The following is a 14,280-nucleotide window of genomic DNA, read 5'->3' on the forward strand; positions in this document are numbered from 1 at the left end:
ATCTTAGCTGTGGAGGGCAGTGTCACTGGCCCTCATATGTGGGATCCGAACCGGGGCCCTCTGGCGTCCCAAACCAGTTCTTAACCATCGCGCCACTCAGCCGGCCCTTTTTTTTCTTTTTTTAATTAAAGTTTATTAGGGATGATGATGGTTAGTAAAGTTACATAGGTTTCAGGCGTACAATTCTGTTGTACATCATCTATATATCACATTGTGTGCTTACCACCCAGAGTCAGTTGCCGGCTACAAAATCAACATACAAAGTCCATTATATTCCTACACAGGAACAATGAAATCTCAGAAAAAGAAATTTTAAAAAAATTCCTTTTGCAATTGCAACAAAAAGAATAAAATATTGGGTTGTTGGAAAAGTCATGACATATTTTTTCTGTTTTTCGTTGCAAAAATGCGTCATGATTTTTCTGAAAACCCAATATCTAGGAATAAACTTAACCAAGGATGTTAAAGACCTATACACTGAAAACTATAAGACATTTTTAAAAGAAATTGAAGAAGACACAAAGAAATAGAAAGACATTCTGTGTTCATGGGTTGGAAGAATCAACATAGTTAAAATGGCCATATTATGCAACACAATACACAGATTTAATTCAATCCCCATCAAAATCCCAGTGGTTTTTTTAAAGAAATAGAACAAAAAAATCATCAGATTTGTATGGAACCACAAAAGACACAGACTAGTCAAAGCAATTCCTAAGAAAAATGAATAAGGTTGGAGGTGTCACACTCCCTGACTTCAGCTTGTACTACAGGGCAACAATAATCAAAACAGCATGGTATTGGCAGAAAGACAGACATGCAGACCAATGGAATAGAGCTGAGAACCCAGAAATAAACCCACATGAATATGGACAGGTAATTTTCAACAAAGAAGCCAAAAACATATAATACAATGGGGAAAAGACAGCCTCTTCAATAAATGGTGCTAGGAGAATTGGAAAGCCACTTGCAAAAGAATGAAACTAGACTGCTATCTGTCACCGTGTACCAAAATTAACACCTTGTCATTTTGGCCTCATCCTATTGGCCAAAGCATGTCACATGGCTATCCAAAGCCATGTGATAAGGGAACATATCCCATCTTTTTAGAGGGAACACTGCCAAGCCACTTAGACCTGGATCCAGGGTGGGGTGACAAATTAGAGGCAAAAATGCAATCTACTATATCTACATTAGTTAAGTCAACTTCTCATACATAATCAGGTCTCTTCTCACCTTCTGTGAGTCTCAGAATTGATGAGGCCCCAAAATTTAATGATCATTCATAATGAGAATGGAGGTGAGCGTGTAGGGGGAGGAATCAGTGGTTACTTTGCTGCTTTCTTATCCCCTACAGCACCTAATAATGCATGATGCCCATAATCCATGATTCAGATCCCACACAGAACCACCTTTCTTTGCTGCTTCTATACAGACTGAACAGAATTTGCAATATAAGGATTTTAAGTGTTTTTCCCATTTAGAACATGCATACTAATATATAATAATGAATACAGGTTGACCTCCTACTGGAGGCAGGACACCAAGCACTCAAGATTTTGGTTGCCTCCTTAAGAAGTAACAAAGCACTCTACTTATGGTTCAGAGCACCTAAAATTATGTAAATGTTGCCCATGTTTGCACCAAAGAACTGCACCATGTCTGCTTTGTGTTGTAGGTCTGTGTAACTCAGCCGATAGCTGGATGATCGTGCCCAACATCAAGCAGAACCACTACACTGTGCATGGTCTGCAGAGCGGCACCAAGTACATCTTCATTGTCAAGGCCATCAACCAGGCAGGCAGCCGCAGCAGTGAGCCCGGGAAGTTAAAGACAAACAGTGAGTGCTGTGAGCTCCCCAGAGCCGTTGTCTCTCATCTGCTCTCCTTTCAGCTGCCTCTGTCCCCACTTCTTTTCCTTTCCTGTCTCAGACATTGTTGACAGCCTCAAAAAAGCAAGTACAGAACCAGTGGAGAATAGTGGACTTTGTATCGGAGACCCCTGGGTTCCAAAACTGACTCTACCCCTTAAGGACTGGGAGACCATTAACCTCTCTGCGCTTCAGACTTCTCATGTTTAAAAGAAATAATCCTGGAGGAGTTTTGTGACAATTATAATATATGAAGTCTAGTACATACTTGGGGCTCTGTAAATGGCAGATAATATTGTTTTCTGTAGCAGATTAGCAAATTAATAACTATTTCTTCAGTTCTTTGTTTTACTCCAGATATCTGTGCCTAGGTCTGTGGTTCTCAATTAAGGGTGATTTAGCAATGTCTGGAGACATTTTGGGTCATCACAACAGAGATGGATGCTACTGGCAGCTAATGGGTGGAGGCCAAGGATGATGGGAAACTCTCTACAGTGCCCAGGACAGCCCCACAACAAAGAATGATCTGGTTTATACACGCGTCTTGTAACACTGTCGTCTCTCTCTGTCTCTTCCCACATGTGTTTTGTTTTATCCTCTTTTTTCTTTACATCTTTTTGATCTAGAAATATTATGTTCTATAACACGGCATTTCTTTGCATAAGACCTCCCAAGAAAAAGCAAATTGGAGTGTGTCAGTATGGTGCCTTGTTATAGGGGTAGCCGGCCAGTCAGCAGGAACAATTAACTGTTTTTTAGGAGGACCCTCATTTAACCCAAATCCTTGATTTCAGGGATTTCAAGTTATTTGACTTCATTTGACTCTTGCTATACGTGTTTAAGACACATACTTTTAAACATTATGCTGATTTCTCCTTTCAGTGTTTTTGCTGGTAAAGAAGAAAACATTTTTAGAGATTAAGTAGGCAAAAATGAATAAATGCATATACTGAGGTTAATTCTGCAGCATATATCTTTGAGACATGTCATGACTCTGTTTTTAAAATCTGCTTCTGAATATATGTTGTTGGTCATGTTAAAATAAACATCCTTTTCCTCTTCCTCTTCTTGTTTCATAAACTTGTTTCTAGGCCAACCATTTAAACTGGACCCCAAATCTGCACATCGAAAGCTAAAGGTGTCCCATGATAACTTGACAGTAGAACGTGATGAGTCATCATCCAAAAAGAGTCACACGCCTGAACGCTTCACCAGCCAAGGGAGCTATGGCGTAGCTGGAAACGTGTTCATTGATAGTGGCCGGCATTACTGGGAAGTGGTCATAAGTGGAAGCACATGGTAGGCAATTATATCTATTGTGTCAATTATAAAAAGGCCCATTTCATTATGTACTTTGTCAAAGCATCAATCCATACTAGGGTCCATCTTGAAGAAGAACATGCAGAAAAGTTTTATCAGTCAGCTCTTGCTATAGTAATGCTGCATAGCAAATATCCCAAAACTCAGTGGCTTCAAACAACAATCATTTATTATTGCTCACTAACACCCATATCTGTGGGTCAGTTGATCAAGGCTAACCTCAACTGAGCTTTGCTTTAAGCTGTAGGTTGGATCTAGGTCTGTTCTGTGTGTCTCTTCATCCTCTTTGGATGTGTGGGCTCCCCAGGCCATTTCCTCCTCAAGGAGCCCAAGAATACAAGCCCAACTCTGCAAGCACACCTCCAGCCTCTGCTTGCATCATGTCTGCTAACTTCTCATGGCTAGTCCCATGGCCAAGCCCAAAGCCAATGGTACAGAGAAGTGTATTCCTCCCACGGAGGTGAAAGGAGGGAGTGAATATCTGCCAAGCAATCATCTAATCCACCATTGAGCCAATAAGAAAAATAACTTGGTTTTAAGTCCATCCATTTTTTATTTATGGCAAGAATTGCAGCTAAGATGATAAGAGTCCTGGTCCCTGGGAGAGCTAGTATGCTAACATGACTCTTTCATGCCTTAAAACACACGGCAGCCAACCCCAGCCCTTCGGCCAAACCTGGTGGGCTGCCTGTTTTTGTAAATACAGGTTTATGGGACACAGCGACACCTATTCTTTTCCATCTTGTCTGTAGCTGCCTTTGAGCCACACAGCAGAGCTGAGCAGTTAAGACAGAATCCAGTGGTCCACAAAGCTGAGATATGAACTTTCTGGCCCTTTACAGAAAAAGTTTGCCAATACCTACTCTAAAACATGACTCTTCATCATTTAAGAAATCTAATTTCTGTTGCCTGTATGTTTTGTGATTCCAGTCTGGGCCAATTGCTGCAATTGGCTGAGTGCAAAGGGCTGGGGTGAAGCAGTGATCATACTAGGGTCCATCTTGAAGAAGAATATGCAGAAAAGCTTTATCAGTCAGCTCTTGCTATAGTAATGCTGCATAAGAAACATCCCAAAACTCAGTAGCTTCAAACAACAATAATTTATTATTGCTCACTGACAAAGTGATCATAGACTGGGAATCATCTCAAAAGGTCTGGGAGATCCAGTCCAGTGACTTTAGCCCACTGAGATCTCTAAGCCTAAGGGCAAAGGTCAGGGTGCAATCTGCATTGGAATTAGTTTACCTTGCCAAGTTAACCTCACAAAGCTGACCTTGCCTATTTCACAGCCACAAACTGCACCCCTTACTCTGGCCAACTATCTCACAATACCTGTTTTCTCTTGCTCAAAATGGGAGCTATTTTGTTTTCATTTAACCAGCCCTCATCTAGCCACAACTATGTGCCAGGCACTACTCTGGGCATTTTACAAATGTTAACTCATTCTTCCTAACAACCCTACAAAGGTAGGTGCTAGTATCCCATTTTACAAAGGAGGTAACTGAAGCACACACCCAAGGTCACAAGGTCACAAAGCTCGTAGATAGCGGAGTTAGGAACTCTGCAGTCAGGGTTCAAGCTCTTAACCAAGGGTCCGCAGATGTTGTCTGTAAGGGGTCAGAGCCAATATTTCTGGTTTTGCAGGACAGGTGATTTTTGTCACAACTGCTCAACTCTACTTGCAGTAGGAAAGCAGCCCTAGACCATACATACCACATCCACGAATGGGTGTGGCTGTGCGCCAGTAAAACTTCATTTATAAAAATAAACAGAGGGCCAGATTTGGCCTGTGGGTTGTAGTTTACTGATCCTTGCTCTTAACCACCATGCTATATTTTCAAAACATTATAATTACTCTTTGGGGCTTACAGGGGTGTACTTAATGAGAGATAGCTTAATCCTTGCTTTAAAAAAGACCTCAAAACTGTATAACCTGAAGATGATGAGTGTTATAACAGTGTTATTTTTGAGATAAGGATGCTTAGACACTTCTTATTTATTTAAAAAAAGTTTCAATTCAAATTTATGTAAATAATACATTGCATCCACATTTCTTATAGTCAGAAGTGAAATCGCAAGCCTGGGTATCTCATTTCTCCCAACAGTGGCACCTGTATTGGCCAACCAAGTAGGCTTTCTTCTGTTGTGATCCTCACAATCTTTTTTTTCCCTGTTCCAGCATCCTGCTGGAGGATGGAGAACAAATCCTTCCACCCCACTCAGCTCTGGGCCACACTGGCATTTACAGTTGTTAGCTACACTGGGGCAAGACAAAAGCCCAAAGGAAAATACCATTAAGTTTTGCAGGTGCAAAAGAGCAAACATTTCTAGTTCATTAACGTGCCATATTAATCTGGGATGGAATCCAGTGTCTAAATAATTACAACCCCATTAATAATTATTTATGATAAATGATACCTAATCATTATGATCTCATTCCCATTGATGAATGGTGCTGGAAATTCCACCAGACCACTTCAATTATGTAAACACAGATCAACATTACCTTGAAAACACCCTCCAGATGTCAAAACCTACCCATGACGGGGGAGAAGTTTTAAATTAATTGCCACACTTTGGATTTTTACAAACCTGATTTTGTCAATTTCAGAAAAATTCTCATGTACAACGTAGCTTAATATTTCCTGGGAGGTGGTACTGAGAAAGGAGTGACCCCTATGATCAAATGCCTGTGCCGCCTTGATTTGCAACAGCTATTGACAACATATATTTTCTCATGAAATACAGTCTTGACCTTAAATTAACATGTATGTTATGATCTGTGCAATGGGGCATGTTAACATTGCTCTGAGAAACATAATTTTTATTCTCTTTTAATTCTCCGAGACTACTGCGAAACTTAATGGAACATTACCTTCTGCCTGCACCTTTCATGTTCAATAGAAACATGTGCATAGTTTTACAGATTAATGATAATATAATGGTATTTTCCCTTGCTTAATGGACTATACACGTAGTTATTTTCTTACCCTCTAATGCTGTTAATGTGCACTTGGTATTTTATAAAATTGTGTTAACTAAACATGAGTTCACCCAGAGATTACTGGGCCAGACAGAAGTCAAGGGGAAGGAGGCGAGATCCTGGATTTTGCTCCTAATTTTAATCTTCTCTGTGTTTTCCCAATTGCTAAATGAAGTCAGTCATACCTGCAGCAGCTGCTTCATAGGGGGTTCAGTTAAGGTTCAAATGGGAAATAAATGTCAAAGTCCTTTAATAAAAAATAAAAGTGGTTTGCAGCAACAAGAAGGAAACAATACAGACATACGGCTATTTTGTGATGCAATTGCAGGTTCCAAATTATCTACCAGGGAATAGAGGACATCTATGGGGGAAATACTTAAAATTGCAAAACAAAAACCTTTTCCAAAGACTCAGTTAGGGTTCGGAAGAAAAACAGAAGTCACTCTAGGTTCTCCAAGGAGGAAGAGAACCAGAGGCTTACTGGAGCCCAGGAAGGGCTGAGAGCACGAGTCAGGAAGGCCTCTACACTGCTCCAGTCCATGAAGCCTGGACGAGCTGTGTGTGCTGGACGGCTACCCACAGCCCAGAGGCAAGTGTGCCTGGGAGCATGCCCAGAAGCTTCTGCAAACCGCACCTCTGCTATCTGGAAAACAGTGTTTCCCCTCCCCCTTAGAACTTCTGGATCTTGTATGAGGGCAGAACCTGACCCAGTCTCCTAATGGAAAGAAGATTCTGGAAAATGCAGCCCCAGATTCTCCCTGTGATATAGGGCAGGATTTATGAGAGGGAAGAGGGGAGGCTGAATGGATGGTAGACAGGTTGCCACACTGGGCTTAACAGATTATCAATTCCATTCTCTTTTACTTCAGTGATGACATGTTATATTCATTTTTTAAAACACAACACCCTTAAAGTAATTGCATTTTAAACGCAACATGTGATTTTTAAAAGAATGTCATCAAAGACCAATGAAGTTTTTCTCTCTGCATTTTGGAAGGTACCATAGGTCAATATCTAATTATACTAGTTTCTGCAGTAACATTAAAAGTTGGATGAGATTTGCTTATCTAAATAACTGAAATACTATACCACAAATATTATGGAGGCATACCTTAGTGAGGTGAAAAGAGATGAAGAAACTTAGAACACTGTAGAAAGAATTCTTAACACTTTTTTGAGCACGTGAGCGCATATTAGAATAATGTTAGAATAACTAGGATATCTATCTGCTCCAAGACATGGAGAACTTTTAAAAGCATAGTAGGAAATCTAATCAGAAGGGCTCTTGGCAGTGATGAATTACACAATTTCTGGTGAGGGAAGGCATTAGAGAGTGTTGTTTCAGTTTGTGACCTTTTGAGTCATCCTAGGTTTAAATTATGATTCTGTTGCTCATTAGTAATGTATCACTGGGCAAGTATAATAAAATAACCATTACCGAATATTCCATGCCAGGCCTCGTGCCCAGGATTTTACATGTATCTTTTCCTTTACTCTTCGGAGATGGAGACCGTCCTTGTCTCTGTGGTATAGATGAAAAAAACTGAGGCTGAGGGATGACAAGGAACTTACCCCATAAAATGAAAATTATTCTTCATGCTTGCCTTCTGCAGAGTAGAAAATGACAGACATGGCATCGGTTCAAAAATTCAAAGGTCAAAAGGAAAAGTCTGAGGAGGTGCTGTTCATTTAACCATGAGCCACAGGCAGCTATTTAAATAATGTAACTTAATTAAAATTAAGTAAATTTAAAGTTCCGTGTCTTATTCTCAGCAGCCACAGTTCAAGTGCCCAGTAGCCACATGTGGCTCATGGCCACCATATTGAACAGAGAAGAACATTTAGAAAGTTCTACTGGACGACACTGGTCTAGAGAATTTATTGTGTGGGTCTTCATGAGGGTAAAAATGAAAGGCAGCAAAACACAAAGTTCAAACTCTCTTGGAATAGTCGGAACTGAAAATAGGAATATGGGTAAATCCAATGGCCCCTTTCTGCTCACTATATGGTTAGGCGGGAAGAAGATGAACACATGTGTCAGGGCTCTTGCCAAGCTTTCACTGAAGGAAAATGAACAAGGATAACAGAGGATCACGTTCTCATGACCCCTGAGGACCAGAGAAAATATTTCACATACATGTGCGACATGCTCATTGATTTCGTTGCTGCTGTTTTGTTTCTGCAGGTATGCCATTGGCCTTGCTTACAAATCAGCCCCGAAGCACGAGTGGATTGGGAAGAACTCTGCTTCCTGGGCACTGTGCCGCTGTCACAATAACTGGGTGGTGAGACACAACAGCAAGGAAATCCCCATTGAGCCAGCCCCCCACCTGCGGCGCATCGGCATACTGCTGGACTATGATAATGGCTCCATCGCTTTCTACGATGCTTTGAACTCCATGCACCTCTACACCTTCGACATCACATTCTCGCAGCCTGTGTGCCCCACCTTCACCGTGTGGAACAAATGTTTGACCATTATAACTGGTCTTCCCATCCCAGACCATCTGGACTGCACAGAGCAGCTGCCATGAGCACCTGGCCATGTGGAGCTACTTTCTGGGGAATAGAAAGGGTGGTGGCCACCATTTAGGGGACAGAAAGCACAAGCTTCCAGAGTGATTAAATCTCACCAAAAAAGTGTCCAGAAATCAGCTAAGATAGGACTAAAACATGCGATTCCCCACTCTCCCTTTTACTGTGTTTTGTGTTAAGTACAGGCTTTAATAATTTCTTCAATTTTTTTGTATTTACAGGAAAATTTATAGATTATTTATAAAAGAAACATAACCAGAATTACACCTCTTAGGAACTTTTTGGTTTTGCACAATAAGAGGCCCATACGTTGAGCAGCTCTTTACAGCCTTTATTTCTTCACAGTCTATAACAGTGCAAACAGAATATGCAACTACTTTAAAAATAAAACATAGCTTTGAACCTCGTAGGGAAGTAACTGGGCTTTCTTACTCTGGCTTATTTTGAGGTGTTTTAAATGTGATGTCACAAGCTTTTATTGGATCAACTCAAATGGAGAGCGAAAGAGAGAATGGAAAGAATTGACTTTGGAGCTTGGAATCTGCCATGGCTAAATCCTTAATTACCCTCTGATGGCTAGTGGGATAATGTTGGAAAGAAAGGTTCTGAAACCTTTGGCCATGTTTTACCCTGCTTTTCCCAGGACGAAGGATTCTGGGAGAACATTAAGAATGAGATTGCAATTGAAAATCATCACTTTGAATCCTACTGGTTATTCCAAAATTCAAGCTGATTTGTGTTTTATCCGAAGTAGGGTTCTATTTCATGATATAAATTTTTCACTCTTTTTTTTAATAGTTTCTTTAGGTTTGTGAAATTTCTTCACTACATTTATAGTTGTCCTCTTTCCCCCACCCAAATCATTTTTCTTTTGTCACCGGGGCTGAGGAAATAAACATTTTCTGTCACAAATGACAGCATCACTGTGGATTGATTTTGCTCTCCAGGACATCAACACATGGCCCCAACTGCCACTATCATGTCCAAATATAAGACCCGAAAAACACTTAATATTTATGAGTTGGTAATGACAAGGGACGTTGCATAAAGTACTATTCACTAGTATACGTGCCTCAAAAGTTATTATAAACAGACCTTTATTAAACACATCTTGAGAGATGTAGAATTCCCTCTGTATATTCTAGAATAGTTTACCATAGAGTTGTAAGACAAAAAAAAAATCAAACTTGCTGTTCTCACGTTGGAACCTGCCAATACAACCTGCTAATAGAATATCAGATGGGATTGTTGACATGCTGATCTGACACGTCAGAATGGTCCATGAAGTAAGGCTTTCTCAAGCAGTCCTTGGACCGGGAATCTGGCATTGGTTCTACCTTGACAAAGGGCATGACATCTATAAGTCATTTCATTTGCTACAATATTTATCTGGGCTACTAGGTCGGCCATTTTGACTGAACAGGCTGGTGGGTTTAGGCATTGGTTTTAGTGATTTTGTTGCTAACCAAATCAACCAATTGTTCCCCTGAAATCCGTCCATAGACCCGCATCACATTGCGTGATTTTTGAGTCTAGATTTCATGGGTGGCTTCCCAGTGCTTCTGTCCTATTCACTGGCAGATGCTTTCCTTTTTCATAACAGATAGAGTCTATATATTTACTATATTATTTATACCCAGATGAATATTTTGATAGCTACTTAGGACAATTTCACATCTAAAAGACGGACACCTCAATGGAAAAAAAAACATTCTCTGGAAACTTAATGGGATTTTTTTTTTTACAATATAAAAACAATGTGTATTTGCCTTCCCTGAATAAACTGAAAGGGTTGTCTCAGTAATTTTTACATACTGTTTTTGGTAGCTGGGTAATGGCTATTTTAATGCACTTTGTACATTAACAGGTTTTAAATAAAAGAGTCTAAAACTCAGCTTCTGAGTTGTTTTAAACCATGGTCTCCAGGTACCAATAAATGCTACAGTTTGCCTTATGATGTTAATGCAAAAGCATTTACCAGAAGGACAATATTTCCGTGAATATAATGTTTTTCAATATAAAGCAGTTACTACTCAAATTTTCACTGTAAGCCTTTTAGGTTATGTTTTGACTATTTTTATAAGGACAAGAGGGATTATGTTATAATTTTGTTGTGGAAGTCTCACTCTTTGCTAACTTAAAAACACTGTGGATAGTAGCAGTTACTATGTCCATGTTGTCATATTTACAAGAAAATATGTATATGGTGAAAGGCCACATTGTTTACTTTCATTACTGTAATGATGTAGAAAAGATTTCCATGTGGATTTTTTTGAAAGTCTGAAAAATATACACTATATACATTTGCTGCAGTACAATTCTTTAAATGGATTGGGGTCACAGTATTTTGTTTTTGAGATCCTTACTTAACAGGAAGCATTGCGATTTGGGAGAGAAAGAGATGGCGGTGCCAATTAAAGTAATACAACAAAATTGAAGCAGTGCCAACCCAGGCTGCCAGGTCCGACATCATGGTTGTGTGAACAGTGCTGTCACCATCTTGAAATTCTTAGTACTTTTTGAACAAAGGGCCTGCGTTTTCATTTTGCACTGGGCTTCACAAATTACACAGCCAGTCCTCCTAACAAAACTCAGAAATGCGGTACCTCTCTTCCTGGTGGATACAAATGAAGAAACCTGGGTCCAATGTCAAAAGTGGCTGGCCATATAATTCATGTAGGAAGCTAAATGGATTTAAATGAGAATGGGCCTGCGTGAAGATTTTCTTTACGGATTTAAAAGAAAATGACTTCAAAAACTGATTGCAAATATTGATGATGGTTTCTGCTGGAGAAAAGGAAAAGGCCAGATGACCAACAGGCATTTTTATTATAGTACTGGTATATTGACCTAAACTTCTTGAGGAACTGAACCAATGCCCTCCAGTGAACGTGGAATTCCATTTTGGCTCCAGGCACATGCATTGTCTGCAGAGACACGTATATATGCTCACTTAGATGTGCTTTTGGTGTTGGGAAATTGATCATCTATCTGGTCTACCCTTATGTTAAAAGGAATACAAAGACAATGATGGGGGCAAGAGGATGTTTTAAAAATAGTGCTCAACAAGGGGGCAATTTGGGATTGTCTGGAGTCATCTATAGTTGTCCCAACTTGGGAGAGAGTGCTGCCTGCATCTCCTGGGTGGTGTCCAGGGATGCTGCTCAACATTCTACAGTGCACAGGACGGCTCCCCACAACAAAGAATTGTCCAGCCTAAAATATCAGGAGTGCCACAGATAAGAAACTCTTGCTCTTTGGAGGTTTTAAAGCAAAACTCTCAGAAATCTTTTTTACTTTTCCTGTAATTGATTCCATGCCTGACATATCAAAAATGAAATGGGGACACCAAAACCTTCACTGCAGTGGCTCCTTTATTTTCAAAAATATTTACAAAATCGTTATGAAATCTGAAAAGCAATCCAAGCCAGTGTAAATGGTAATCCACTGATAAGTGTTCTGAAGATCTGGTTGTGATTTGCTGAATTTGTAAATGAGAAGTCAGTTCTCTATGCTGCCCCTTTCACCTGAACGAATTCAGTCCCTGGTACTTGAGTCACACTGGCAAGCCCTCACTCAGCCCAGACTATTTATTCTCTCCATCGCTGTTGCTTTCTGGTTCGAAATAAAATCATTTTTGTGGTTCCGAGGCTCTCTGTCTCTGCCTGTCTCTGTTGCCTTCTCATCATTTTGTGTTTTCGCACTTATGATGTCCACAAATATTTATCCAACTTTTGTTTTTTTGCACTACTTTGCAACATCTAATCAATCCATTTTCCTTAATGCCTGAAATTTTCTCTGATCCACCATCCTGCCTCTCTCCATTCAAAATACAGTTATTTTACAAGACTCAAAATAGTACCCAGGGATTTTATTGGGTTGTCAGAAATGTCATGACGCATTTTTGCAATGAAAAACATAGAAAAAATATGTCATGACTTTTCCGACGACCCAATAAAAACAAAAGCTATACAGGAGTAGAAACCTAGAACGAGAATGGCTTGATTTTGAGTCTGATCGGTGGGGTGGAGGCGGAGAGGACAGGAATGATTTGCTCAGAGGAGTGAGGGTCTTTACAGTGTGGTCTGGAACAATCCGGCAATTGGTCCGTAAATCTATTCCCTGACCCCAGACCCTGGCTCACAGGATTTGACTTTGTCTCATTAGAAACAAGCCCTTTCAACCTCAATCAGTGCTCTGTAGAGTACGGTCATGGGTTTACAGCCTCAGCACCGCCTGCAAGCTAGTTGGAAATGCCAGTTCTACAGCCCTACCCCAGCCCTACTCGTCAGACTCTCAGGGGGCCTGACCCACAAGCAGAGTTCTAACAAGCCCTGCAGGGGATTCTGATACTAGCAAAAGTTTGTGAAGCGCTGCTCTGGAGGGCTTTGTCTAGTCTCGTGTCCCATATAAAAATACACTTATAGCCTGGAATGTGCTTTCAAGGTAATGTGCATTAGGGGCAGCATGAGGCCATGCAGCATTTCTTAACCTCGCTAAGCATTAAAATTGCCTTTTTTTTTTTACAAATGCTGCTTCCTGGATCCCATCCTGAAAGATGGGGGATGAGGTCTAGAATGTGGCCCAGCACCCTGTACTTTCTTGTGAAGTGATTCTAAAGTGCAACCAGGACTGGCAGCCAATGCTGTAGTCACAGGGCTCGGGCATCTTTTCTATACAGGTCAGGTAGGAGCTTAGGGTTTGGAGGCCATGCTGTCTCTGGCAACTACTCAACTCTGCAACTGAAGGGTGAAAGCAGCCATAGAGGATATGTAAATGAATGGGTGAGGCTGTGTTCCATTGAAACTTTATTTACAAAAACAAGCATGGGGCTGTGTTTGGCTCATGCTGTAATTCGCCCACTTCTGCTGTAGCAGATAGAGTGCCAGACTGGCAGCCCTCAGCCCTCAGGGAATGCTCTAACTATCCCTTCACTCACTCAGGACTCGGCCAGATCCCCTCATGGCTCTGGGCCTCAGCGAGCTCTCAAGTCCCTTTAAACTTTGAATTACATCAATTCTGAAATTACAGAACTCATGGAGATGTCATTACCGAGTGATTAAGACAGGGCCACTCAAGGGTTATTAGAAGGTTCTTTCATTCAACAAAGTAGGGAGTGCCAGTTCTAATGATTAGCTTTGCCTCCTTCATAATTTTTTACTTGAATCAGCCCTTCTCACAAGTGACAGGTGTATAAAATATATTCCCTTTAATAAGAGTTTTGAAGTACATTTAATTTGAATTTTAGAAACTGAACAGATACTGCTGTAATTAGTCACCTTTCAAAGTCAACTTGAAGGGCATGTCATACACTCCAGAGAGTAGCCTACCTCCTGTTTTAAGTTATTATTTCTAAAAATATAGAAGTAAAATACATTGAAGAAGGTGTTTCTTGTGATTATAGTAGGAGCATAAAAAAGGGAGACACGCCAAACCCTTTTCCCACGAGTATTGTTCTTACTGTGGGCGACACATTCAAAAATGTAAAATAAAGATGGAGTTGAGGACTTACAGAAAAACCTTTCTCATAGTTGTCCTGTCATAATATGGGTGATTTATGGAAAGCAATTCT

At 40.4% G+C, this 14,280-nt stretch overlaps 1 protein-coding gene across 7 annotated transcripts in view; it reads left to right on the top strand.

Annotated features, from left to right (window-relative positions):
* Positions 1-11,759, top strand: part of MID1 (midline 1) — a 332,661-nt gene extending 320,902 nt beyond the window's left edge. For all 7 annotated transcript variants that reach the window (XM_019651230.1, XM_019651228.1, XM_019651229.1 and 4 more), the window contains exons 8-10: positions 1,679-1,840; positions 2,962-3,169; positions 8,359-11,759. In XM_019651230.1, coding sequence (XP_019506775.1) covers positions 1,679-1,840; positions 2,962-3,169; positions 8,359-8,707 — 719 coding nt within the window. In that variant the 3' untranslated portion in view covers positions 8,708-11,759. The remainder of the gene's footprint in view (positions 1-1,678; positions 1,841-2,961; positions 3,170-8,358) is intronic.
* Positions 11,760-14,280: the final 2,521 nt, after the last annotated feature.

Source organism: Hipposideros armiger, unplaced genomic scaffold, assembly GCF_001890085.2.
Source record: "Hipposideros armiger isolate ML-2016 unplaced genomic scaffold, ASM189008v1 scaffold_155, whole genome shotgun sequence".
NCBI lineage: Eukaryota > Metazoa > Chordata > Mammalia > Chiroptera > Hipposideridae > Hipposideros > Hipposideros armiger.